The sequence below is a fragment of the Notechis scutatus genome, chromosome 4 (assembly GCF_049901735.1).
Source record: "Notechis scutatus isolate UNSWTSFEM ecotype Mainland chromosome 4, rNotScu1.2, whole genome shotgun sequence".
Classification (NCBI taxonomy): domain Eukaryota; kingdom Metazoa; phylum Chordata; class Lepidosauria; order Squamata; family Elapidae; genus Notechis; species Notechis scutatus.
In genome coordinates, this window is record NC_142012.1 from 152,576,847 (window position 1) to 152,603,979 (window position 27,133).

Genomic DNA, 27,133 nt, shown 5'->3' on the forward strand with positions numbered 1-27,133 from the left:
TCCAATGAAACAGGAGCCTCCTGTCTCAACTTCAATTTCTACTTGTAAATGACATTATGGCACAAGAAAAACAACCAGTGCAAGTTTTGAGTAGCCCATGTATGTATATATGTATGTAGTAAAATGCAAGGAACATCTTTAGCCTCCCTAGGAAAATAACCAAGCCTCATTTCTGCTTGCAATAAAAAAACATATATAATAAAATATAATTTTTAAAAAATGTTATTATCCTACTTTTAATTATTTTTACAAATAACTCAAAGTGGTGAACCTATCCAACACACCTTCCTCCTCCTAGTTTCCTCACACAACACCTACCTTGTGACCCAAAGTTACTGGCCCAAAATTAATTGGTTAATGTTAGTTTTCACATTTTTGAACTGCCTGTCTCCCTCACAGAGGGACTTTGGGCAGTGTACAATAAAATGTAACCATTTAATGATAATTTGGAATTTAGAAGGAGGCATGAATGAATAGCATGAAATGCTATTGCAATTAGTTTAAAAGGCAAAGGGAGGTGTGTGAGGGCACCAGCCAGTCCTATGGCAGCATGCTGCTCTGGGCTCCCCATGGGAGGCTGCAGAGCCATGTTCTGACTCCTTTGCAGAAGGCCAGGAGATGGGAGCCTGTCCCACTTCCGGAGGGAGGATATTCCCAGGGGTGGGATTCTAACGGTTCGGCACAGTTTGGGTGAACCGGTAGCTCCGAAGATCAGCTGTGAGCGAACCAGTTTGCTCCAATGATCAGCTGTTGGGCCTACCCTCCCACCCCGGCTCTAGTCTGTGCTTTATTTCCAGGTTTTCCAACTCAGCGGATTGCTGCGTGTCAGCTGTTTTACACACAGTGCTTACAGTGGCAGGTGAGTTGCAAATGCTATGCACAAAGCCCACGCTCACCGAACCGGTTGTTATACCAGTTGAGTATCACCCCTGGATATTCTGTGTTTGTGTGTGTGTGTACGTGTGTGTGTGCATGCAATGGCAGAGAAGGCTTTCTTCCCAGAGCCACCATTCAGAGTTGTTTAACTGACAGGGTATCTCTTTCCTGCCCAAATAAATGAAGCTTAGGCCACACCGTATTGCTTGCTGGCAATGGATGGCCCTCAACATATCTCCTTTCTTCTGAAGGTTACTTGTGGACATAAACCTTGGAAGGTGGACATAAGCTGGGGTAAGTGCAAACCAACAATAAGTATTGCAATAAACATTTATTTCTACAGCTTGTTATCTCTGAAGAAAACCATTTGGTTTAATGCATATTGGATTATTTTACACATCTCCATAAATTTGTAACCGTTGCTTGGACCATAATATGTGAAATACTAAGGGTTGGCTGTGTCAGGACTTCTGGGAGTTGAAGTCCATAGGTCGTCAAGTTGCCAAAGCTGCTGATCCCTGCTCTAAACCCTGTTTTTTCAACAAACACTGAAAAAGGTAGTCGGCTATTTTATTTCTACCAGGCTTTGTAAATTGGGAAGAATTTGTTGATATATTTCTTTCTTGCTTTCTTTTTAAAACATTCCAGATCAAACGTGTTTTCAAAATTATTGATTCCTATATTTACCTCTGCTGCTGCTGTTGCTTCCCATTCCATTCTGTGTTTGATTGTTTTTAAGTAATTTTATTTTTTATTGATCTTAGCATTTCATTTTTGACTCATTAAGCAATGTTCTATAGCACTGTTTTATACATACATACATACATACACACACACACATTACACATATATGAAATGTACATACTTCATGTGAGTGTGTGTGTATGATTATGTGTTTGTATTGTTCTTGTAGTTGATTTTTAATTGATTTTATAATTGTCTGTCACCCCAAGTCACTTGTCTGGGAAGGACGGCTATAGAAATTAAATAAATATACAAATGAAATACAAATGAAATGAAACAGCCAAAATAACCATAACTTTGCACATGTTTTATATTGTTTAAAGTTTCAACATTAGAAGACAACAAACAAACACAATAATTAAAACAGAAGCTTTGGATTCTTTATTCATTCTTTCTTCTGTATAATATGCAAACTTGCATACACTGCTGTATGTTTTAACAAACAGTGTCTCTAATCACCACAGTATTTTTTTTCTTTCATAAACAAAGAATAGATTATACTCCCTGGATCTCTGACCCTGTTCTGCTTACTACCATCAGTCATTAACAAAATTCTTCAAGAAGAGAATGAGGTGGCGAAAGATCAGAGAGTTCAGACACGATATCATCAACAAAATTAACAGAAAACACACAGTGTTAATGGCTAAACTACATAATGAAGACAAATAATGCAAAACATGTCATAAACAAACTTTGAAACAGGTGCTCATCCTAACAGTTTCATATGTACCAAAAGCTATGTGGATCTTCCAGTACTCTAGACCAGGGGTGTCACTCAAGGGCCATGGGCCGGATATGGCCCATGGTGTGCTTAGATCTGGCCCGTGGGACTACTCTGGAACAGCAAAGGACTGGCTGCAGTGCCTTTGCAGTGAAAATGGAACTCCATTTTCACTGGCAGAGAATTGCAGGAAGCTGTCGCAGCCGAAACAGAGCTCGGGAGCCCGTTTTCGCTGACAGAGCACTTGGGCCTCTACAGATACCCTCAACACAAGTGATCTCAAGCTGGGTACACCCACATTGGCCACGTCCAAACTGCCACCCCGCAACCCTGATGTGGCCCTCAATGAAATCAAGTTTGACACCCCTGCTCTAGGAGATGAGAAGATGCAATTCCATGTTCTCTTAAGTCATACTTTAGGTAGCCCTTTAGCCCTTTAATCTTTGCGGCTGACATCTTCAGATCTAAAAGCAATGAAAGCCATAAACGGAATCACCAATGAATAATTTGATTCATTGTAGGAATAATTGGATTCAAAGTAGGAACGTTGGACAAAGTCTTAGAGTTAGCAATTCACTCCAAAATACCAGCCAATTTTTTTTTTCCTTTCTCCAAGTAGAATAAAGAAAATCAATAACATAAAAAGCAAGCTGTGACATTTTTGGCGTAGAGGAATGTCACAAGGTACAGTTCCTATCCTACTTAAACTGAACTAATTTTGCTAAACTGTTGACAATCTGACATTTTTGCCAATTTACTGAAAACCACCCAGAGACCGATAGCTCCTATTATACCTTCCGTGGATGCATGGATCTAGGCAATTAAGCTTTCCCCCCCCCTCCCCCACTGTATTCAGGAGGGAAGGGAAAAACATACTTCTGAGATGGTTTTCCATGGATCATTATGCACTTCATTAACTTTTCAAAAGGCAAAAGGGGAAGGTAATTAATATTATACCGCTTGTTGATTAATGACATGGCCTGCTGCAGCTGCTGTCTGGGTTAGCGTTATATCATATACAAACATGGATGTATAATAAACTGCTGATATACAAGGCAACATGTTACATTAAATTTGTTGGACGAAGCATAAGCTAACATAAACAGGAAAATAAAGGATAATATTTGTAGCTGAAGTTTGAAATGAGAGGTCCTTTTTGCTCTCCAAGCTTGGTTGTGTTCTTGCAGACATTTCATTACTCAAACTAGGTAACAGCGTCAGTGCTGGTGAAACAGGATATAGAAGTAAGACAGAGGTGGTATTCAGCAGGTTCTGACCGGTTCTGGAGAACTGGTAGCGGAAATTTTGAGTAGTTCGGAGAACCGGCAAATACCACCTCTGACTGGCTCTGCCTCCATCTATTCTCTACCTCCTGAGTCCCAGCTGATGGGCTGGGACTTCTTTTGTTGCCCTGCACAGGAGAACGGAGCTGGAAAGCAGGTTAGTGTGGTGGGGAGGGAATGGGATTTTGCAGTAACTTTCCCCCAGGAGTGGGGAGGGAATGGAGATTTTACAGTATCCTTCCCCTGGAGTGGGGTGGGAATGGAGATTTTACAGTATCCTTTCCCTGGAGTGGGGTGGGAAAAAATTGAAACCCACCACTGAAGTAAGGTAATATACTCATATGTCTTATACCAATAGCACTTCGACTTATATACCACTTCACAGTGCTTTATAGCCATGTCTAAGAGGTTTGCAGAGTTAACAATCTGTGTCGTCATTTTACCAACCTCAAAAAGTTGGAAGGCTGAGTCAACCTTGAGCCGGTGAGAATCAAACTGCTGGCAGAAAGGCGTCAGAAGAAGTAGCCTGAAGTACTGCATTCTAACCACTGCGCCACCACGGCTCTAACTACAGTTTACTCCTTATACATAGACATAAACAATTATGTATTTTCTAAACAGAATGAATAGCCATGTTGCTCCACAGGGGAAAATTATTATAGTTGGATAATATATTTACTGGAATCAAAGGGACTCAAAAGAACATGCAAGCTCTTGCATTTTCAGAATTTTGCTTACTGTAACATCTTAGCCAATACAGACTCTTGAAAACATTGATTAGATTTCACCTTTAATTCAAAAGATTCTTAAAATAAATATAAAACCGAACCCAGAGGTTTTCCTTTTAACTTGGATGGATTAAGAATTGAGAGAAAATTTGGACCTTAATTATCATACATCTTGACAGCAGCAAGAATTTTGTATTTGCAAAGATGAAAAAACAAACTACCTCCCACAATGAAAAAGTGGATAGTAAAATTAAAAAAAATAATTTTGTTTCTACTTTGACACTTTTTTTGGATGTTTTGCTAGAAACTGAAAAGAATGAAACTTTGATTTCAGGATTTGATGCTCGAATGGCTTGAAATGTTGAGAAATGTACAGCAAAAGCTTGATGCATTATTTTCATAATCTACTGCAATGAAGGAAGTCAGAAATAGTTACTTATTTCTCTTTGCATTTTTTCCTTCCTTTCCCAACTTTGGAGGGGATATTTTTGTATCTTATAATAAAACGGAATAAAAATTTAGTACATGAGTTTAAATAAAGTTCTGCATATTGTTTTGGTCAATTTTTGTTGAGCCGAGAAAACATTTTAGCCTTCATTGGTTCCGGATAAAAGAGTAACCATCAAGCAGATGATAAATAAAGAAAACACTGGTATTTTTAACAGTTAAAAAGCAGGCTAAGACCAGAAATAGGGAAACCAGTATCCTGAAAACATTTTGAACTTCAATTTCCATCAGTTCCAGCCATTACCATCAATGGCCAGGGACTGTGAAGACTGCAGTCAGAATTTCTGAAGGGCACAAGATAAGGTAGCTTTATTCCACATTAAGGAATGGAATGGATTTTTTTAAAAAAATAGCAGGTCACTGATATACCAACAGGCAGATTTATGATCTGGACAATTCGAGTTCAGTATGAGAGTGAAGAAAGGCTATTAAATATTTTATAGTTTGGAACTAGGGAACTAGTTTCCACCTTCACAGTTTTATTTTTACCCTTGCCTTACTCTATAGTACTGCAGGAGAGCGTAAAAGCTGACAAAATATTGGTTTTAAGCTGTATGATTCTGAATTCTGACCATTAACCCAAGAATAAAGTACATGAGGACCAATGTACTCGGCCAGGGAAAATTGTTTTTTGTCCCATTTAACTATTTGTCCTTTAGCAAAGGAAAGACATCTGCCAAACAAAGAAAAGGGGCGATCGCCTAACAACAAATACAGGTAGATCTCTACTTATGACCACAACTGAACTCCAAATTTCTGTTGTTCAGTGAGACAGTTGGTCAGTGGGGTTTGCCCCATTTTATGACTTTTCCTGCCACTGATGTTAACAGAGTCACTGCAGTTGTTAAGTTAGTCGCACAGTTTTTAAGTGAATCTGGCTTCCCCATTGACTTTGTGTCAACTCAAAAATATTTCTCTGGTCTTTTAGAGTTGCCAGCAGAAAGGTAGTGAGGGAAGCAGTGCATTCCTTAGATAATTTCTAGGTGACCGAAGCTTCTGGCTCACAAGATTATTACTGGAGAGCATGATTGATGATTCTTGGCTATGGATGTGTCCCACTGGAGAATATACATCCAGGGGGTGGGGGAAGACCAGGGTCAAGGGTGAAATGAATGATGTGTCTCAGAGTTGGCTACACCCAGGTAGCACCGTCATGTTCACTCCTAATAAATCTTGTTTAAACATCTGAGAGATGCGGCTAGAGACTCATGATTTAAATGGAGGTGGATGCCGGAGCCCTGACACTTTGCTTGTCAGAAGGTTGCAAAAGGGGAGCACAAGACCCCGGGGCCACTGCAACCGTCATAAATGCGAATCAGTTGTCAAGCATCTGAATGCAAATCATGTGACCATGGGGATGCTGCAATGGTCGTAAGTGTGAAAAATGGTTGTGTGTCACTTTTTTCAGTGGCGTTGTAACTTTGAATGATCACTAAGTGAACTGTTGTAAGATGAGGACTACCTACAACTTTAGCAAACTGATTCACTATTACGCCATTTGCCACACCAGGCATCCTTGAACACAGCAAGGCAAAGAAGGAGGCCAAAGGGAGAGAAACTATGGGAGCAGCTTTTTCATTATGGGCTCAAACTAATGAGGATCTGTTCACATACAGTCTGTTTTAAGCAGAACTTCTTTTGAATTATGGTTTCATTTCAAGTAGAGCTACTCATGTTTACAACGTGTAAAACCATCAGATTATTCCCTTTTGTGATAAGCACTGTTATACAATACACCGGAAAGGAATTAAGAAATAATGCACCAAATTAATTAAAGGCATGAGATAAGAAGAAAAAAGAAATATAAATCTAACTTACACCATTATCATTCACTGTTATAACCAACAGTTATTATTTAAAGAATAATAATAATTTAAAAAAAACCCACACACCAGATCAGTAACAGCCATCCAAGGCATCAATTCAATCAATTAAAATGTAAACATAATCATACCCTTGCGCCAGCTCGATTAATAGTGGGCAAGCTGGAAGCTAGATGAAATTCAGATGGAAGAAATTATACATAACCAGGAGATAAGCTTAGAAATGTTCACCCCAAAAGACAATGGTGTGAAGGATTTGTATGTACAATGCTGTATACTGAAAAAACATGTTTGAAGCTCAGTATTTATTTTATTTTTATTTATTTATTTGATTTGCCAATTGTTTACAAGATAATAAGTATAAGTGTATACATAGTTGTGAATACATGAAATGGGTACATATAAGAAAAATAAAAGAAGAATAAGAGAAACAATAGGACAGGGATGGTAGGCACGTTGGTGCGCTTATGCACGCCCCCTACAGACCTCTTAGGAAAGGGGTGAGGTCAATAGTAGACAGTCTAAGGTTAAAGTTTTTGGGGTTTGGGGAAGAAACTACAGAGTTGGGTAGAGTATTCCAGACATTGACCACTCTATTGCTGAAGTCGTATTTCCTGCAATCAAGTTTGGTGCGGTTAACTTTGAGTTTGTATCTATTGTGTGCTCTTGTGTTGTTATGGTTGAAGCTGAAGTATTCATTGACAGGTAGGACATTGCAATGTATGATTTTATATACCATGCTTAAATCAGACCGAAGACGGCGTAATTCAAGGTTTTCTAGTTCTAGAATTTCAAGTCTGGTGGCATAAGGTATTCTACAACGAGTAGAGGAGTGGAGAACTCTTCTTGTGAAATATTTCTGGACTTTCTCAATTGTGCTAATATCAGATACATAATGTGGGTTCCAGACTGATGAACTGTATTCGAGTATTGGTCTAGCAAATGTTTTGTATGCTCTGGTTAGTAGTGTGATATTACCAGAGAAAAAGCTACGTAGGATTAGGTTAACAACTCTTAATGCCTTTTTGGCTATGTAGTTGCAGTGGGCTCTAGCACTAAGATCATTAGAGGTGAGTATTCCAAGGTCCTTTACAGAGCTTGGGTCATCAACAAGATCTTGACTATTCAGCTTGTATTTTATTTTCTGATTTTTTTTGCCAATATGTAAGACAGAGCATTTATTTGTTGAGATTTGAAGTTGCCATTTGTTTGACCATTCTGATACATAGTCAAGATCTTTTTGACTCAAACTCCTCTCCCCCCTCTCCCTCTGTGTAAATTGAAAGAGCCAGAGTTTCCAGCCAGCTAGAAACTGGAAGACTGTGAGTTTTACTCAGGGGTGGGCTGCTGGGGGTTTGCAGGGGGTTGGGAGAGCCCCTAGCTAAGATTCTGTGCAGTTTGGAGAACCGCCAAATCCCACTCCTGGATGACCCCACCCACTCTGCCCCTCCCCTCCCAAGAGTCCCCAGGTGGCCCGTTTTGGATGCAGGTAACTGCAGGGCGCATGCAGAGACTCAGGGAGGGTGAAAAATGGGCCTCCCGGAAGTCTGGAAAGGCCAGAAATGGGCCCGTTTCCAGCTTCCAGAGAGACTCCAGAGCACATGGAGGCCATTTTCACCCTCTTGGAGGCTTGAGGAAAGCCTCTGGAGCCCGGGGAGGGCAAAAATGCCCCCCAGTTGTGGTACAGGAGACTAACTAGGCCACACCCACCATAGCCACACCCATCTAGCAACCGGGCAGAGAACGCTTTGCTAAAATTTTTGAAGCCCACTCCTGGTTTTACTCCCGCTCTAGGCACAAAGCCAGCTGGGTGACTTGAGCCAATCACTCTCTCTCAGCCCCAAGAAGGAGGCAATGGCAAACACACTTCTGAAAAACTGCCAACAAAACTGAAGGACTTGTCTAGGCAGTCTCTGATGAGAACTGGACATGGCTAAGTGGAAGGGGGAAAAAAACCTTTATGAAAACTACATGGAAAAAATAAATGCCCATTTTTGCAAAAACAGAACCTATATATATTTATATATATATATATATATATATATATATATATATATATATATATATATGTATATGTATATGTATATGTATATGTATATGTATATGTATATGTATATGTATATGTATATATATGTATATGTATATATATATATATGTATATGTATATGTATATGTGTATATGTGTGTATGTGTATGTATATGTGTATATGTATATATCTTAAGTTTTCGCAGGTACTTACATGTATGGTATTCAGCTTTGCTCGCGTATTTTCCCACGTCATTGTAGTTGTGCTTTTAAAGTTGTAGCAACGTTTCGGCAGAATCTCATCTGCCATCATCAGGCTTCTGTCAGATGTCCAGATGAACACAATACAGAACCCTGATGATGGCAGATGAGATTCTGCCGAAACGTTGCTACAACTTTAAAAGCACAACTACAATGACGTGGGAAAATACATACATACATACATACATACATACATACATACATATATTTGTTTTCTGAGGTTCTCGCGGGTATTTGTATGTGGATCTTTGGTTATTCAGGTTTTCTCCCGCATAAGATTGGAAGTATCTAGGTGACGTTTCGATGAAGTCTCATTCATCATCTTCAGGCTTGTGTCTTCGGCTTTGTGCTTCTCAGAGTAATGTGAGCTTGCAGCTGCTTCTTCCTTTTAACTGCTAGTGGGGGTGTGACTTGATTGGGTGGGGGCTTGGCTGTGTTCTCATTGGGTGGGGGTGTGTTCTCATTGGGTGGGGGTTTGGCTGTGTTCTGATTGGTTGGGGGTTGGCTGTGTTCTGATTGGCTGGGGGTGTGTTCTGTTCAGGTGGGGGCTTGGTTGTGCTCAGGTTAGTCTTAGTTGCTGGGGAATTTGAGCTGGTGAGCTGTGATCCTGCTGTTTGGCTTCGCATTTGTGGTCGTGCCGCATCTTCACGGTGGGCGTCAGTTCGCTTCATGTATGGGTCGGAGGGGTTTGAAGCGGGTAGTGATGCAGCTGCGGTACAGCTTCTGGTCCGTGGTCGTGTCTCATCTTCTGTGTGGGTGTGAGTCTGCTATCTATGTGGAAGTGTGGTGGTAGCATCTTGTATGGCCCTCGTGGGTGTGGGTCTGGTGTCATTCTTCATGTTAGGTACTCATCTATTAATGAGGGTGGTTTTCCAAATGGCTGGTAGGCGGGAGGTATCATCTCATTTATTCATGCTGTGTGGGCGTTTTTCTATCTCTATGGCTTCTCTGATTATTCTGTTGTTGAAGTGTTCGGTTTTGGCGATAGTTCTGGTATTTTTAAAGTCAATCTCATGTCCTGTGGCTTTGAGGTGTTGGACCAGGGAAGAGGTCAGTTCTTCTTTTTTGATTGAGTTCTTGTGTTCTTCAATGCGTGCACTTATTCTTCTGTTAGTTTGTCCAATGTATGTGGTGGGGCAGGCGGTGCAAGGGATTTCGTATACTCCTTGGTTTTCTAACTCAATTTTGTCTTTAGGGTTTTTTGGGATGGTGGATATTTTTCTGTTTGTGCAGAATGCTGTTTTAATGTTGTGTTTTTGGAGGATCTTGCTGATTTTGTCTGTAGTGCCTTTTATATATGGGAGGAGGGCTTTGCCGTTCTCTTGTTCTCTGTCTTGGATTTTGGTTGGGGTTTCTTTTTGGATTAGGTGGGTAATCTTCTTTCTTTGGAATCCATTGGCTGTTAGTACGTTAGTGAGAGTGTGTAGTTCGGTTTTTAGGTGTTGTTCGTCGGCTAAGCATTTTGTTGTGGAGATGAGTGTCTCGGCTACGGAATTGATCTGTGCTGGGTGGTGGTGTAAGAGTGCATGTAGATAGCGGTTTGTATGTGTTTTCTTCTGGTAGATGGTGTGTCCTAGGGAGCCATTGGATTTTTTGTATACTAAGACATCTAGAAAGGTAAGTTGATTGTTAGCTTCTGTTTCCATGGTGAATTGTATTTTGGGGTGTACGCTGTTGAGGTGTGTACAGTTTTTCTTTCCCGTGTGGCCAGATTATGAAGGTGTCATCTATGTATCTAAGCCAGAGTTTGGATTTGTGATCATATTTTTCTAGAGCTTGTGTTTCAAAGTGTTCCATGTAGAGGTTTGCGATGACGGGTGAGAGGGGTGATCCCATGGATGCTCCTTCTATTTGTTTGTATTTTTGTCCATTGTAGGTGAAGTATGTATTGGATAGGCAGTGGTTGGTCAGATCTAGGATGTGCTTGGGGGGTTGTATTTGTTTTGGATGGCTGTCAAGGCTTCTTTTATTGGCACTTGAGTGAAGAGGGATATGACATCGAAGCTCACTAGTAGGTTGCTGGGTTGTAAGTTTTGTTTCTTTATGATCTCGATGAACTGGAATGAGTTTCTTACATGTGAGTTGATGGATTCTACATAGGGCTGTAGTTCTCATTCCAGTTCATCCATCTCCTACTAGTGAGCTTTGATGTCAAGATGATGAATGAGACTTCATCGAAACATCGCCTAGATACTTCCAATCTTACGCGGGAGAAAACCCGAATAACCAAAGATCCATATATATATATATATATATATATATATATATATATATATATATATATATATATATATATATATATATATATGGATCTTTGGTTATTCAGGTTTTCTCCCGCGTAAGATTGGAAGTATCTAGGCGACGTTTCGATGAAGTCTCATGTACTTCCAATCTTACGCGGGAGAAAACCCGAATAACCACAGATCCACATACAAATACCCGCGAGAACCTCAGAAAACATATATATATATATATATATATATATATATATATATATATATATATATATATATATATATATATATATATATATATATATATGTGTGTGTGTGTGTGTGTGTGTGTGTTTATAGATTTTCACGGGGACAGGTATGTAGGTCTAGGTGTGTTTGGATCTTTTCCCAAACACCAGCCCCCACCACCAGTATTTATAGAGAGACGGCAGCTCTGATCACACACTGCTTGCACTGGCATGAAGCCGAAAGCACCAGCCTGAGGATGGCGAGTGGGACCTCGCCGAAATGTTGCCCAGATACTCTTAATCTTACATGGAAAAAGACCTGAACACACCTAGACCTACATATATATATATGAAAGCAGCATGAGAAGAAAGTAATTTGTCCACGTCTATCTCACAGGATATCACTGACCTTTTGCAACTAGTGAGCACGCTTGGAAATGTGAAGGAGCATGTCATGAGTATTCTTATAAAATTGCTGGCACAGGGAAAAGACCTGACCTTTAACAAAATGGCTACTGTGATCAGGTTAGGTCCAATTAAAAACATCACAGCTGTATAAGATCAGCTTAAGAAAGACAGGATTGGCCCAAATCTTCTTTACCTGGGAAGATCCCTTCAATTTCCCTTTAAACCAGAGGTGTCAAACTCAAGGCCTAGGGGCCAGATCCAGCCCACAAGGTGCTTAGAATTGGCCCACAGGGCGACATGGAAACAGTGAAGGACTGGTCCAGGGTGCCTCTGCCTATGAAAATGGAGCTCAGGAGGGCCGCGTGCAGCCCTCCCAACTCCATTTTCTCTGGCAGAGGGTTGCAGGAGACCGTTGCAGCTGAAAACGGAGCTTGGGAGCCCATTTTCACTGGCAGAGCGCTCAGGCCACCACAGGTGCCATAACATGAGTGACATTGAGCTGGCCACGCCCACCCTGGCCACGCCCAAGATTAAACACAATCCTGATGTGGCCCTCAATGAAATTGAGTTTGACACCCCTGCCTTAAACACTCAACAGCCTATCATCACTTACTTGCAATAGCTAAAACTATAAAGGTACCACATTTAAATAGAATCTGCGACATAAGACTTGAAAAACTTTAACAGACACCACTGATTTTTAATTAACTGTCACAAAAACAGGCCATGACATTTTGTGGTAGATTGGAATCATTCACCTAATCTTATGAGACTTGTGTCATAATAAATTTAATTTGGCAACAGAATAGGGACTATCATGCATGGTCCCAGAATTGTTCCATTGGCAGTTTCTCCCACTATAACCAATCCTGACCAAGCACTCATTGTTTTTCCACTCTTTCAGAAACAAAACATTATGTAACTTTTTTTTTCCTACAGGAAACAACATCACACATCACAATTAAAATCCTAAAACCTACAATCCATCACTTTTTTTATACGATGATCTAATGGACAGAACGACCCACTCTGTTTCCATTTTTCAGGTTGAAAGTAAAAGGTAAAAAGTAAAAGGAGCCCCTGCGGATTTTACTCCACTAGTCGGTGTCAACTATAGGGGGTGTTGCTCATTTCTATTTCAGGGCTATTGAACTAGCACTGTCCGAAGACATCTCTACGGTCATGTAACCAGCATGACACCATGGAGCACTGTTACCTCCCCACTGAAATGGTATCTATTTATCTATTCGCATTTGCATGCTTTCAAAGGAGCGGTGCGGTGGTCTAGAGGTGGAGCTCTCACCTCACAATCAGGAGGCTGTGAGTTCAATCCTAGGTAAAGGCAGATATCTTCCTCTCTGGACACACTGAGAAAATATCTATTGAACAAAACTCTGCCTTGGTGACAGGAAGGGCATCTGGCCATTAAAACAGTTGCCCAGACTCTACCCTGCAAGGGGATTATAGGATTGTTAAATGAAGATGATGATGATTTGCATGCTTTCTAATTTCTAGGTTGGCAGGAGCTGGATCAGGGACAGGATCTCACCATGTTATGTGGTACCTGGGTTGTCAACTTTCCAGCCCACAAACCCAGAGTCTTAACCACTGAATCACTTCAGGTTGATAGTGCCATCAAAGAATTTGCCTACACTGTTTTTCACTGCAAAACAAAAACAAAAACTACCACAATAGTTTGTCAAACACATCTTATACATGCAAGAGAAGAGTAAAATAGGAAGCTTAGCAGAAGCTTAAGGTTTGCAGAACTTTGTGGAAGGTTAACACAGCTTAATGGGTACTGAGCATGCTCAACTGACCAATACTGGAAAATTATGAAAGAGAAATAGAACAGGAGAAATACAGCAATGGAGCAAGGTATTTAGAATTATAATCAGTTTCATTTTATATTGCCATGCTTTGTTGCATTTCCAGTTGTACAGGGTATCACACAGGTTTTGGCCCTGGTTTAACCTAAATGGAAGCAACCATTTCCTGGCAATGTTTGTGGAGTGGTGTTACATAAAGATAAGTGGTGTTATATAAAGATGAGGAGGGAAGAAGGAAGAGATTTCTACTCCTTTTAAGTTTCAGTGCTCAATTTCCTTCCTACAGATCATGGCATAAATTCTTGCTAGAAATCCTGTTGAAGTAAATTTCTCTCTGCCGTCACTGGCTTGATCTGAGTAAGACTGAGTTATATTATCTGCAACTTGTTGAAATCTTAGCTATGACAGTAATTCTTCACAATTTTAAAAAAAGAAACTACTTTTCTCTCTTTCTGTGCAAGACATCACACTATCATGGTTAACTAAATTAGGACTTTCCAGTCTTGCAATGGTTTACAACAACTTGTATCACAACCCTTATACACCTATTGGGGCAGCATTCAGCCTTTGGCCCACAGTAGCAAGAGCAACGTTTACCTATACTATGCAAAAAATTCTGAAGATACAATTTTTAAAACTAATTTCTCTACCTATTTCATTGGTAGAAGGATAGATGGGATTATTTGCTATTATGAACTACAAAATATTTCAGCTGCCGATGCAACAGCCATTTCATTTATTTATTAGTTGCATAGCTTCTCACATTGTTGATTTTTGTGGCACAGACCTCAAGGATGAATAAGGGAATATATTAACAATCAAAGGATAAGATGGGAAACGTTTTTTTTTTAAACTAGCAATTGCTTCCAGAACACTGGTAATTAAATAGAGCTAAAGCAGAAAGGATTAAGAGAATTATGATTTGTTCTCCTTGTTAAATGCTTTTTCCCCAAACCCAACTGCTTTTTTGTCTCCTGACAGAAAGTAATAATTAAATCAGATTATTCTCATGTGAAATAATGAACAACCTCTTGTAGAGAGTGCTAAGACCTCTGGCTCTGTTTGGTTCCTACATTCTGTTCTATACATATTCAGCTTCCTGATGGGAAAATCTTTATCAAAGACATGTTTTTTATCTGGGTTTCAAGACGTTCCAAAAAGAAGAAGAGATGCCAGAGATTTCTTTAAATTGCATGCTACAGACCCAAGTTACTTTTCTCTTTTGAGTTTTCACATGCTCTTTGTCCAAAGTAAAAGAGAACTTCAATATGCACCAGAGGTATTTTGCAGCAGGTTCTGACCAGTTCTGGAGAACCGGTAGCAGAATTTTTGAGTAGTTAGGACAACGAGCAAATAGCACCTCTGACTGGCCCCACCCCCATCTATTCTCTGCCTCCCGAGTCCCAGCTGATCGGCTGGGTCTTCTTCTTCAGTAGAACTGAGCTGGAAAGCAGGTAAGTGGGGTGGGGAGGGAATAGGAATTTTACAGTATCCTTCCCCTGCCACGCCTACCAACCCACACCTACCAAGCCACACCTATCAAACCATGCCCACAGAACCAGTAGTAAAAAAAATTGAATCCCACCACTGATATGCACTCATCTGCTGGTAGTCCAACAAGCACTAATCTCATCACCTACATTCAACTGACAAAGGGAAGGAAATCAAATTTAGAAAGAAAAACAACAAGGCTCAGAGAGATCCCCACATTCCACATTGTTGTTAAAAGCCTGCACAGTGTGAAATTCAAAGTGCGGGTTTAAATCTATAAAGCTCTAGAATGGCTTGAACTCAAGATACCTTCAAAATCTTCTTCTCCAAGCATCCCGGGCAGAATTGCTAAAGGTAATCAGTTTCACAAAGTGAGAAGGATTCAAAAGTGATGCTTCCATTCTACGTGAAAAGCTTTCCTCTGCAAACGTTGGGTTGGCAATTTAAATATTGATCAAGCAATGGGATGGTACTGTTTGGTTAATGGCTCCAGGTGACTTGGTCCTTTACATATTATTAGATCCTTGGTTACTTTTTATGATAGTAAGGATTATAGTGGTATACAAAACAATTTCCCAAGAATATACCTAAAGTGCAATTATACAGATGTTAGACATCTGTAAAGGTTAACTACAAATTTCCCTGCAAGGGTGGAGTGCAGAGGAAGGAGAAAGACTCACACTGGGCATATAGCAACATCTAGGAAGAGCTGCAGGGGCTATATAAAATTTCTCCCAGGAAAGAAAGGGTTGCTAATACAGCTAGTCCTCACCTTACGACTATAATTGAGCCCAGAATTTATGTTGCTAAGTGAGAAATTTGTTAAGTGGGTTTTGCCCCATTTTGTGATATTTCTTGCCACATTTGTTAAGTGAATCACTGCAGTTGTTAAATTAGTTACACGGTTGTTAAGTGAATCTGGCTTCCCCATTGATTTTGCTTGTCAGGAGGTCACAAAAGGTGATCACACATGACACCAGGACACTACAACTGTCACAAATATGAACCAGTTGTCAAGCATCCAAATGTAAATCACATGACCATTGGGATGCTGCAATGGTCATAAAGCGTGCAAAAATGGCTATATGTCCCCTTTTTTTCAGTGCCATTGTAACTTTGAACAGTCACTAAATGAACTCTGGATTACCTGTATTATTCTTCGGCGCTTAAAGCACCCTCAAAGTACAAAAAAGGTAGGGCAAAATTTCCCTTGCTTGCTATGAGAGAGGGAGAAAGGGAGGGAGGGAGGGAAGGGGAGGGAGGGAGGGAAGGAAGGGGAGGGAGAGAGATATATATCGTAGTCACATATATACAGACAGACCATATATTTATTATTTATAAACTTTTGCTTCTGAGGACATGTTTGATGATCCATGAAAGTTAATATCATAATTACTTGGTGAGATGTGCTTCAGACTGCCTATTCAGGGTGGTTTTTGATATATCATGCTATCCTATGAACCCTATGGTTTCCCATGTGAGTTTTAACCAGGCCTGACTCTGTTTTGATTAATAAAATCTAGCAGCAAAATAAACTAAACTTAAATGTAGCTGGCAATCTGACAAACAAATTCACAGACCTTGACCAAAGTTTCAGGCTATTGTGGTCATATGTGCCTCTAAGGACACTCTATGGATAGCTCAATGAAAGTTAAGCAGGGATACCACTTAGAATACGCTTACCACTAATTTACCTCAGCACAGTGCTAAAATGAAAGATGTCAGTGCCAGAGGATATGCGAAAACAAAAACACAATTTGCACAAATCCTTTTGTGTATCCTACAACTTTCCCCTCTTTTGCCATTCAAATGGAACTGATGGCACACTGATGGAACACACTGGCAACAGCGCAATAGATGCATTCTGTTTCGCATACAAGCATCTTATCTTAATTGAAAAAGATTAGCTGTAAAATAAACAAATGGCCTCTGAAAAAATTATTGTTTTTATAGATGTGGGACTATGGGAATACATAGTTACACTGTTGGATGTCATCCAAACCCTATCAACATTCAGCTCTGAACAAGTTGCCTGGAATTAGTGCAACAGCAAAATAAACTAAAATTAACAAAGCACTGAAGATTTTAATATCTGATATTAAAGAGCCCTATTTTTGATTCAGGATGAAGAAATTCCAAACTCTTTAGATATTTGACTTGAAGTACATTTGTTTAAAATTAATTAATGCACTAAACATCAAGCTAACAATATCCTTATAAAACTAATAAGACACCATCAACAAAGGTCAACATAGGTGCACAACTACATCTTTTTCTTGGAAACTTTGCTTTATAAAAAAAAATACACATCTGAGTTATGTCTAAACCGGCATAGAACCTGTTAGAATGATGAGTATACTCTTCTAGACTTACTACCAAATTTTCATGTTTAATGTGATACAGGAGAAGGGTTGTTTAAATCCTTAAATAAATATGGAATTTGTCCTGGCCATGCCAATATGTAGAAGGTAGTTCATGACACACCGCTAAAAATCTAGGTGGAATTCCTAGTACAAACTAAATTGGTATCTCTAAGATGACTAAAAATGGAATCTTACTGCAATTCTAGGTGAACAGCAGAAAATTCCCATAGGTGGTGCATTGCTGGTTGGTTTGGCAAGATTCTCAGTAAATCAATAAGCTCTATATGACCACATATCATAAACATGTCACATAAAATGCAAAAAAATTATATTGATCAGACAAGACGTATCTATCCAAGAAATTCCAGTCACCAAGAGCAGGTTCTTTTCTATCTTTTAACAGTATTTTAGGCAGCCAACAGCCTCACTCCCAAAAAAACCATAATGTGTATCTTTAGTTTACCAATCTCAATTTCTTTAATTATATAAATTATTTTACCCTTGATCTGTGATCATCATCTTTCAAACAGGGAAATATGCAAACCTGCTATTTATATGGTTAATGCCTGTGCTTATACCAGAATCAAATTGGAATTGGAATGACTAGCTCAAGGTATAAGTAGATATAGGAGTTTCTACTGAAGGAGTAGAAACTAAATAACCAACATTATTTAATCCCAGCTTGGTTTGACTTAAATATGAATATTTCTTTTTCAAATGTTCATCTTTATTACGCTTGGCTTTTAAAAAAAAAATAATGCAATACATTTGTCAGCTACTTAATCTTCCCTAGCTTTTAAGGGATTTGAAAACTGGAATCTTACATTTTGTATATATTCAAGGCAACCTTAACGGGTTCAATATGCAACTCTCTTTCATATGACAGTGTGATTGTGGGGTCTAGTTACCTACCTAGTTTAGTAATGACAAGAAAGCTCAAACATCAACATCAAGGACCCCACACTTCAACCATAACAGGTTCAATATGCAACTCTCTTTCATATGATTTTGTGATTGTGGGGTCTAGTTACCTATTTAGTTTAGTAATGAAATGTCTACAAGAAACCAAGCTCAGAGAACATCAAGGACCCTACAGTTCAACTTCTCTTTTCTTGATTGTGATGGTTTTACCCACCTCCCAGAATGCAAAACATCTTTTGCTCAACATTCCTCTCTGTGTTTCACACACAGTTTTAATATCCAAGTGTAATTTTATCAGCCTGGCTTGAAACTGCATTTATATTTTTCTTCCTCAAGTGTGTCAATTTCACTTCACTATTCTCCTACATTTGTTAAGGTGTATTGTGGTCCAATCCTGGCTTTGAAATAATCAAAATTATTTCAAAATAATCAGACTGACTTATGAAATCATTCCTGGCTCCATGCTTCTGTGCTCAGGCAGCAAAATCACTATTGATTTCTGATTGGAAGTCTTTGCATAATTATAGGTTTGCCTCACCATGCCCTTGCAGTAACTCTTAACAATTACTGGAAGGGGAGAAAGGCAGAGGGCATTTGTATTTATGTGTGTCTGTAAAGGTGTGTGTATAATTATAGCAACCAAATTCACTTAGCCTTTTAAAGGTCCATAGTCTCTTGTCTGTGTTGTGGCAAATGGTTCACGCTTATAGTATTCTGTAGTCGTGTGACCCTGATTTTCAGTGGTTTTTGCCAGTTGCCTAGTTTCCAGCAAAAAACACCCATTTGCTAAAATGGCACTTAACAACAGCTGCAAAAAAGATTATAAACTGAGGAACGATCACTAGTGACCTGCCTAACAACTGCAGGGACTTATGGGTTAGTTATGATTCTAAATTGTAATTAGATACTATCCACGATCAGATACTATTTGCAGCACATAGTCCTGTAAGAATTTTTTGGTGGTTTGGGCCAGCATAATGCTTTCACTTGGAGGAAGATGCTGGAGCTCCAAGTTGAACTCTTGCAACAAGTCATATTTTAGGACAAAGATTTTTGGTCAATGTCACAACGTATGGTTTACAAAAGCCACTTTCCAAAGGCTTAAGTCATTCAAAAGCCAGGAATCTTGGTTCTTTTGTTTGTATGTATGAGAGTTAGTTTTGGTGTGGTGTTAAGACATCAGACTAGAAACTGAGAAACTGCGAGTTCTAGTCCTTCTTTAGGCCCAAAGCCAGTTGAACCTTGTGTTGGTCCATTGATGGACAGCCTATGACATTGTCTCACAGGTGACATGCCATGCTATTTTTAGTGACACACCAGGCTTACAGGCCCTCTGAAAGTCATGCAAGTGGATCCTGTTATGGGGTAGCCTCTGGAGCCTCCAAAAATTGTGCAAGAACAGGGTGTTCTTTTCTGTTCTCTTTGGACACTGCAAAGCTATACCAGAGGGTTCCACATAGTTTCCTGACCTCATGCAACCTGGAGTTGGCTCAAATAGGCATTTCAAAAAAAAAAATATTTACAATTATGTAAGTTTTTATTAGGGATGTGGTGGCTCAGTGGCTAAGACGCTGAGCTTGTCGATCAGAAAGGTCTGAATCCCTAGCACCACGTAACGGAGTGAGCTCCCGTTACTTGTCCCAGCTTCTGCCAGGCTAGCAGTTTGAAAGCATGTAAAAATGCAAGTAAAAAAAATAGGAACTACTTTGGTGGGAAGGTAACAGCATTCCGTACGCCTTTGGCATTTAGTCATGCTCTGGCCACATGACCATGGAGACATCTTCGGACAGTACTGGGTCTTCAGCTTTATAACGGAGATGAGCACTGTCCCCTAGAGCTGGAAATGACTAGCACATATGTGCGAGGAGAACCTTTACCTTTAAGTTTTTATTTATTAGTACATTAAAGCAATTTAATTTATGACTATGTCATAAATTGGGGTGTGTGTGTGTGTGTGTGTGTGTGCAACAAGCCAGCAGAATTAAGTTAGACATTTTCTGAATTTTTGACACACCAAGCCCACCAAGATTCACCATCATTGGGCGAGTCATTTTCTCTCAGTCCTAGGAAGGAGTCAATGGCAAACCACTTCTGGAAAACCTTGCCAAGAAAACTGCAGGGATTTGTCCAGGAAGTCACTTCAAAAATCGAATATAGCTAGACAAAAAAATAAATGTATATATTTCTTTTAGCATGGCAATTCTCCGCCATTTTTTCAGCTGCTCGGGTAACGTTCTGTTGGACACCATCTTGGAGAAGGCAGCTGGAAACCATTTGAAGGGGTGAAACAAATAAATGAATGCCTCAAGTTCAATTCCTGATATTTCCATTTGAAATATACAGGAGAACTGCAAAAGGCCTCAAGTCTTGGTCAAACCCAGATACCAGGAACTGCTACACAGCAGATAAGCCATCTAGTTTACTCAGTCCTCTGAGATTGTAAATTGCTACCTTTCATATCTTTTGCTGCCTGATTCTTTTCAGCAACAATTTAGCATGACTCTTTCTGCAAGCAAAACATGCTACTGAGGGAAAGAAATATTGAGGGCCAGAAACCAGCTTCATAGCTACATTAATACTGAACAATTCATCATATCCTTGAGAATATTCCAGAACAGACAGATGTGTATATTTTAAGAAGAGGAGAAATCTCTTTCTCTCTCTCTCTCTCAGAGTTCTGTTTACACAAAGGTAAATCTGATGTACCATACAGTGTCAACCCTTAGAGCATTACAGCACCAAGATCAGATTGTTCAGTGTGTCTCAGCTGTTTCGTATGCAGTTGACCTTGAAGGATTACATTGTGTCAAACAGACATACAGATCTCTGTAACATTGACGTGCAAATGGTCTTTGATAAAAAAAATAATGATGCATGCATTTCAACATCAATAACTCTGGGAACATCCATTTGATTTTTTTAAAAAATAAACTCAATCTCGATTCCAAAAGATTAGAATATGATTAGAGTAACTAGGGCCAGATTTTCAATTTAGCCACATATTGTCTTAAGCAGAGCAAGGACACCCAGCCTTTGCAACTTCTAATCCATAGTTTATAACCTGGTTCCAACTGGCCTGTTAAATAAACCCATTGTAGTTTGTTCTGAAATCATGGCTAAGGAAATATTTCATACATATGAACTTCATGGTTAATTTAAGCTTGATACACTGAATTACAACTTCTTATATCCATCAGCCCTGCCTAAAATTGCAAAATGTGTCCCACTTATCCATGCTTAACTGAACCACACATTTAATACCCATACCCACATGTATCGGTTCACATGACATACTGAACTTAAGTTAGCTATACAAGCTAGGTGACATGAGCTTGGACGGTTTCTGGTTTAGCATTTAGTGAGAGCCCAGCCAACATGCTACTGTATGAGCTATAATATGGATTGTTTGGGCATAGCATGTTGGGTAACACTGTGCATTAGTAACCTAGGTTTACTGATTACTGGGTGTGAATCCAGAAAATGTATTATGCACACTGAGTTGCTGCCAGTCAATGTAGGAAAGTAGTTCATGGAGATCTAAAGGTAGATTTCTAGCCCGGGTGATCAACAAGGATTTCAACTTCCATAATACCAGAACAGTTGCAACATCCTGCATCTCATTACTGAATTATGCAAATCTGAGGAATTTGATGTGGACATTTACTAGCTGGTTAACTCAACTGTTCACATAACAGATGAAACCATAAACTAATCACATTAGCTTGATTTGCTACAAATCAACCAAGCACATTTGGGCTGATGTGTGTGTGGTTGGCTGAGGGTTTAGTATGCCATGAGAACTCAATGATTGAGTAAATCATAGTTAAGGAAGTAAACACAGCCATGATTTACCCAGTCATAATCTAGCCACTGTGAGTTATGCTCATCGACTGATTCCAAAAACAAGTTGAGGTGCAGCATATTTTGGTAATAGGTGTCTCTTCTATTTCAGGGGTCCTAGAAATCTAGTAATAAAATAGTTTCCCAAATGGATCCACTACTAAGGCAATGAAATGAATGCTATGGCAGGAGATCAAACCAGAGTGTAGCAATTCTTAAGGCCCCATTCCAATTACAAGGAGGAGCTATTCCTGCATTGAGTACTCCAAAGGCTTCTGCAGAAGCCAATAATCTATGATAAATGAATGCTCTGGGAAAATGTACGATTAAATCAATTATCTCCACTCCACAATAACATGAGTGTCATGTGGCTGCAATAGCCAGAAAATCTCCCCACCCACCTTCTTTCAGGAGAAGTGCAAAGGGGAGCAACGCCAAGGTTCATGCAATTTCATTTCACCCCTTTGGTCAAAATGGACACTACAGCCAGGCTGACCCTCAAGCAGATGCAAACTCAGTTTTGCATCCAAGTCTACAAAGACTTGAGTGACAAGAGTGTAGCCGGGCAATGTCCTCTCTTAGCATTTAGCAGCCACATGCAGAGACCACCCAATTAATCCTTGCAGAAAACGGATCTTTCCACCTATGCATTTCTTTCAAGTTATAAGGATGCTAAAAAGGTAAAGGGTTCAAAAAATGGGGGCAAGCTAAGAGATGGCTGCTTGGACGCCAGGGCAACGTTTTAAGGATGAGAAAATGTGGCAACCTATCAAATGCACACTAACCAATACACACACACAATCTGCCTAGAAACATTCCCATGCTTTCCTCTCTAACTATAGGAGCAGCATTGCTGATTCTACAGTGGAAGGCAGCCAAAAAAGGGGGGGAGGGGGGAAGGAGACGGAAAAAAAAAAAACCACTTCTGATATGCAAGTGTGAAATTAACAGCGTTCCAAATGTGCAAACGGCGATCTCCAAAACAGCTCTCCCCACAATCAACCTTCCAGCCCTTTTCTTTCTTTCTTCCCTTCCTTCTTTCCACTTGCAGCTGAGAGATGCACCATTAAAAAGAGACAGCAAGAGACAGATCTTTCTCCCCTTTCATCCTCAGCAAAACATCATCAATGAGCGCCTACATTCCTCCGCGTCCCGCAAAAGGGGGGAAATAAACTACATTAATCTAGATTAATCTGGATTATTTCCCCAACCCCCACCCCACCCCTTTCCTGGCAACCAGCTACCCTTTTTTTTTTTGCAAACTTAAGGCAATGCTCAAATCATAAAACGGTGAGGGGGGGAGGAAGGAAACGGGCAGGGGCAGAAAGAATGAAAAGAAGGGGGGGCTGTTCGGGTGGGTTTTAATCTCCCACTCCCCCACCCCCCTCGCTCCGATTCCCCCCGCTTACCCTCAAGGCGGACAGATCTATCTCGTCCAAGCTCCGAGCCGGAGAATCACTCGCCATGTTTCTGAGGGGGGCTACCTCCGCGCCCGTGGAGATGGCAGGAGCGCAAGACCAAGGTTACCGACGCCGTCGCCCGCCGGGCAGCCTCGCCAAGCTTTCCGTCTCTCGTACCGGTGGGGGAAGGACGGGCGGGGGGAGGCGTCCTCAGGGCGCTTCGCTTCTCATGCGCTGAGACAGACGGAGGGGAGACCCCCCCTCACTCTCCCTTCTACCTTCCCCAGGAAAGGGCCAAGGGGAAAGCCGGCGAGCGCAACAGTGACCTCTCCAAACGGGCGCCCAGAAGAAGGAGAAGGGGGGGGGACCTGAGTCGCCTGAGGCGCGATGCCCAGATCTCGTGCGCCCCTGCCCGGCTCCGCGGTGTCAGAAAAGGAGGCGCGAGTTGCGTCGGCGGCGGATTTCCCTCAGGGACGCGAGTGCCTCGGCGGAGACATGCCCGGTTCTCTCCTTCTCTTCCCCGGGCTGGCTAGGCTCAGCACCGGCGGCTTTCGGAGAAGGCGCGGAGCGTCACCTCGTCCACTTGCTCCGGAGAGAAGAGCCTCGCCGTCACGGCGGCTTCCTGGGAGGAGAAAGAGCCGCTCAAGGGGCGGCGCCTGGGCGCGCGTTGGAGAACCGGGCGGCGGCGGCGGCGGCGGAATCGCGGTCCGTGTGCTTGCCGCTAATTCGGTTCTCGGCTGGGGGATGGAGCGCGGTGCGCTTTCCCTTTAAACGCCTGGAAAAATCAGCCGGGTTGGAAGTGGAGCGGCAAGGAAAAAGGAGGAAGGAAAGAAAAGGCAGGCAAGCAAGGCAGCGCCGGCTGATCTTGCTGCCTGGTCTGGTCTGGTCTGGTGGAGCCGGCTGAGAAAAATCCTTGCCCAAAACGCAGCCCGATCCTCTCCCGATCCTCAACCCAGATCGCGCCGGAAACAAGAATCCGAGTTGCAAGATCTGGGCAAAAAATAAAATCAAATCAAATCTGGATTTGGAATTCAAAAGGCGGAGAGCATCCGAGATGGCTCCGAGGAAACGGCACTTTGCGCGGATAACGAACTTCTGCTGAAACCCTTGCGGCTCAAATCAGCATAGGATGGCAAGCCTGACGGGTTTCGCCGAGTGTGTGTGTGTCCCCCTTCAGGGTAAACTCGGCCTTGGCCCGAGTCGCATTTCAGATGGCCTTAAGTCTTTCTTTCTTTTTTCACCTTCGTCCCGGGGAGTTGCTTGAACTGGAGATGGAGCGAAGATGGAGCGAAGGAAATCAACAGTAATGAATTCCGAAATAAGAACAAGACCTTTGAATCAGCCTCAAATACCGCCCCCCCCCTTTCTCTTTCTAATGTGCCCAATAGCACTCCGACTCCCTCTATTTGAATAAGAAATTGACCACGCCTTATTTTCAACTTTTTTTTTTTAAGTGCTCCCTTTTGGTCGTTTTCTCTTCCTCTGCCAAACTACGAATTCAAATCTGAAAAATGAGCTTCGCCGGGTGACAAGTCGTTTCAAATCCACCGTTAAAATTCTTGCCGGGTTGGGTGGGGTAGAAGATGGTTTTCTTTTGGCCTTAAGCTGTTAAAACCAAGGAAAACTAGCCAGGGATATAAGAACTACAGGCTCTGGCATTCACTACACTTTGCAGCAAGTGTATTTAGTTCTGCAAGAAGGTAACAGATAACAGATAATCAGAGTTGGAAGGGACCTTGTAGGTCATCTAGTCCAACCCCACACCCAAGCAGGAGACCCTACACCATTTCTGACAAATGACAGTCCAATCTCTTCTTGAAAGTCACAAGTGATGGCGCTCCCACAACTTCCGAGGGCAAGCTGTTCCATTGGTTGATTGTTCTCACTGTCAGAAAATTTCTCCTTATTTCCAGGTTGAATCTCTCCTTGTTCAGTTTCTGTCCATTATTCCTTGTCTGTCGTACAGTTATTCCTTGTCTGGCTTACAGAAGGAAAAAACCAGGAACTGTGCCGGAAAACCCATTTAATTAACTTAGTCTTATGGTGGTCTGATGGAGAGGAAGAGTTACGTTTATAGTAGGAGTCAGATTTTTTCCATAGGCTTTCTTGGCTATGAGTTCCTAAAATACCTGCTTTGTCGGTCAGGCATGCATATGTGCACACAAGCTATAGGCTTCGTTTAGACTAGAGCACAGGTACCTAGCAAAGTCTCTCGGGAGAGATGGTCACCAAGAATATTGTGAGAGGGATCTTGGAGTCTTAATGGACAACAATTAAATATGAGCTAAGACTGTGCAGCGGCAGCCAAAAAAGCCAATGCAATCCAAAACTGCATTAACAGAATGATATAAACAAGATCAAGTGAGGTACTAATACCACTCTATAAAACCTTAGTAAGACCATACCTACAGTACTGCATCCAATTTTGGTCACCATACTATAAAAAAGATGTTGAGACTCTAGAAAGAGTGCAGAGAAGAGCAATCAAGATGATTAGGAGACTGGAGGCTAAAACATACAATGAGTGGTTGCAGGAACTGAGCATGGCTTGTCTAGTGAAGAGAAGGACCAGAGCAGACATGATAGCAGTCTTCCAATATTTCTTTCAAGTTTTTTTTTTAAATTTCAATCTACACCTACACAACAATACATTAACGGTGTGGCATCAATATATCATACATTTTAGTATAGGCAAGCTTTGCAGTGTTCCAATATTTGAGGGGCTGCCACAGAGAGGAGGGGGTCAAACTATTTTCCAAAGCATCTGAAGGTCAGAAAAGAAATAATGGATGGAAACTGAACAAGGAGAGATTCAACCTGGAAATAAGGAGAAATGTTCTGATAGTGAGAACAATCAACCAGTGGAGCAGTTTGCCTCTGGATGTTTTGGGAGCTTTATCACTGGAAGCTTTTGAGAAGAGAGTGGACTGCCAAAAATGCTTGGGCAGGAGGGTTGGACTAGATGACCTACAAGGTCCCTTCCAACACTGTTAATCTGTATCTGTATCTACAGCAGGGGTGTCCAACCTTGGCAACTTTAAGACTTGTGGACTCTCCAGAATTCTCAGCCAGCAAAGCTTGAAGTCCACAAGTCTTAAAGTTGCCAAGGTTGGACACCCTGATCTACAGCCTTAGGCAGTATGGCTGAACTTGAATGCAAAGTGCCCCCTCCCCAACATCCATTTCCCTGTGTTCACACAACATATCCATGGTTAACCCACGTTTACTAAACAGAACTTTTCTGGCTATGTATGATACACTGAATTACATGGACTGGATTCACATCATGCATGGCTAACATGCAAATGCTTAGTGTGTCAGGCATATATGGCTGTTCAGTGCAGCAAGACATAGTTCTGAATAAAGTGCATTAATTTAGTTTTCCAACGTTGCTGAATCCTTAGCCAAGCTGGTTAAGGCTCCTAACATTTGTAATTCAGTGTCAGAAGAA

General features: G+C 41.0%; 1 protein-coding gene across 7 annotated transcripts in view; it reads right to left on the reverse strand.

Moving 5' to 3' along the window:
• The window catches only part of TNIK (TRAF2 and NCK interacting kinase), a 341,628-nt gene extending 317,346 nt beyond the window's left edge, over window positions 1–24,282 (reverse strand). For 6 of the 7 annotated variants that reach the window (XM_087965313.1, XM_087965318.1, XM_087965314.1 and 3 more), the window contains exon 1: window positions 23,692–24,272. In XM_087965313.1, coding sequence (XP_087821439.1) covers window positions 23,692–23,748 — 57 coding nt within the window. In that variant the 5' untranslated portion in view covers window positions 23,749–24,272. Of the gene's footprint in view, window positions 1–23,691 lie in introns of all 7 variants that reach the window. The other variant, XM_087965315.1, reaches the window with a different exon arrangement.
• Window positions 24,283–27,133: the final 2,851 nt, after the last annotated feature.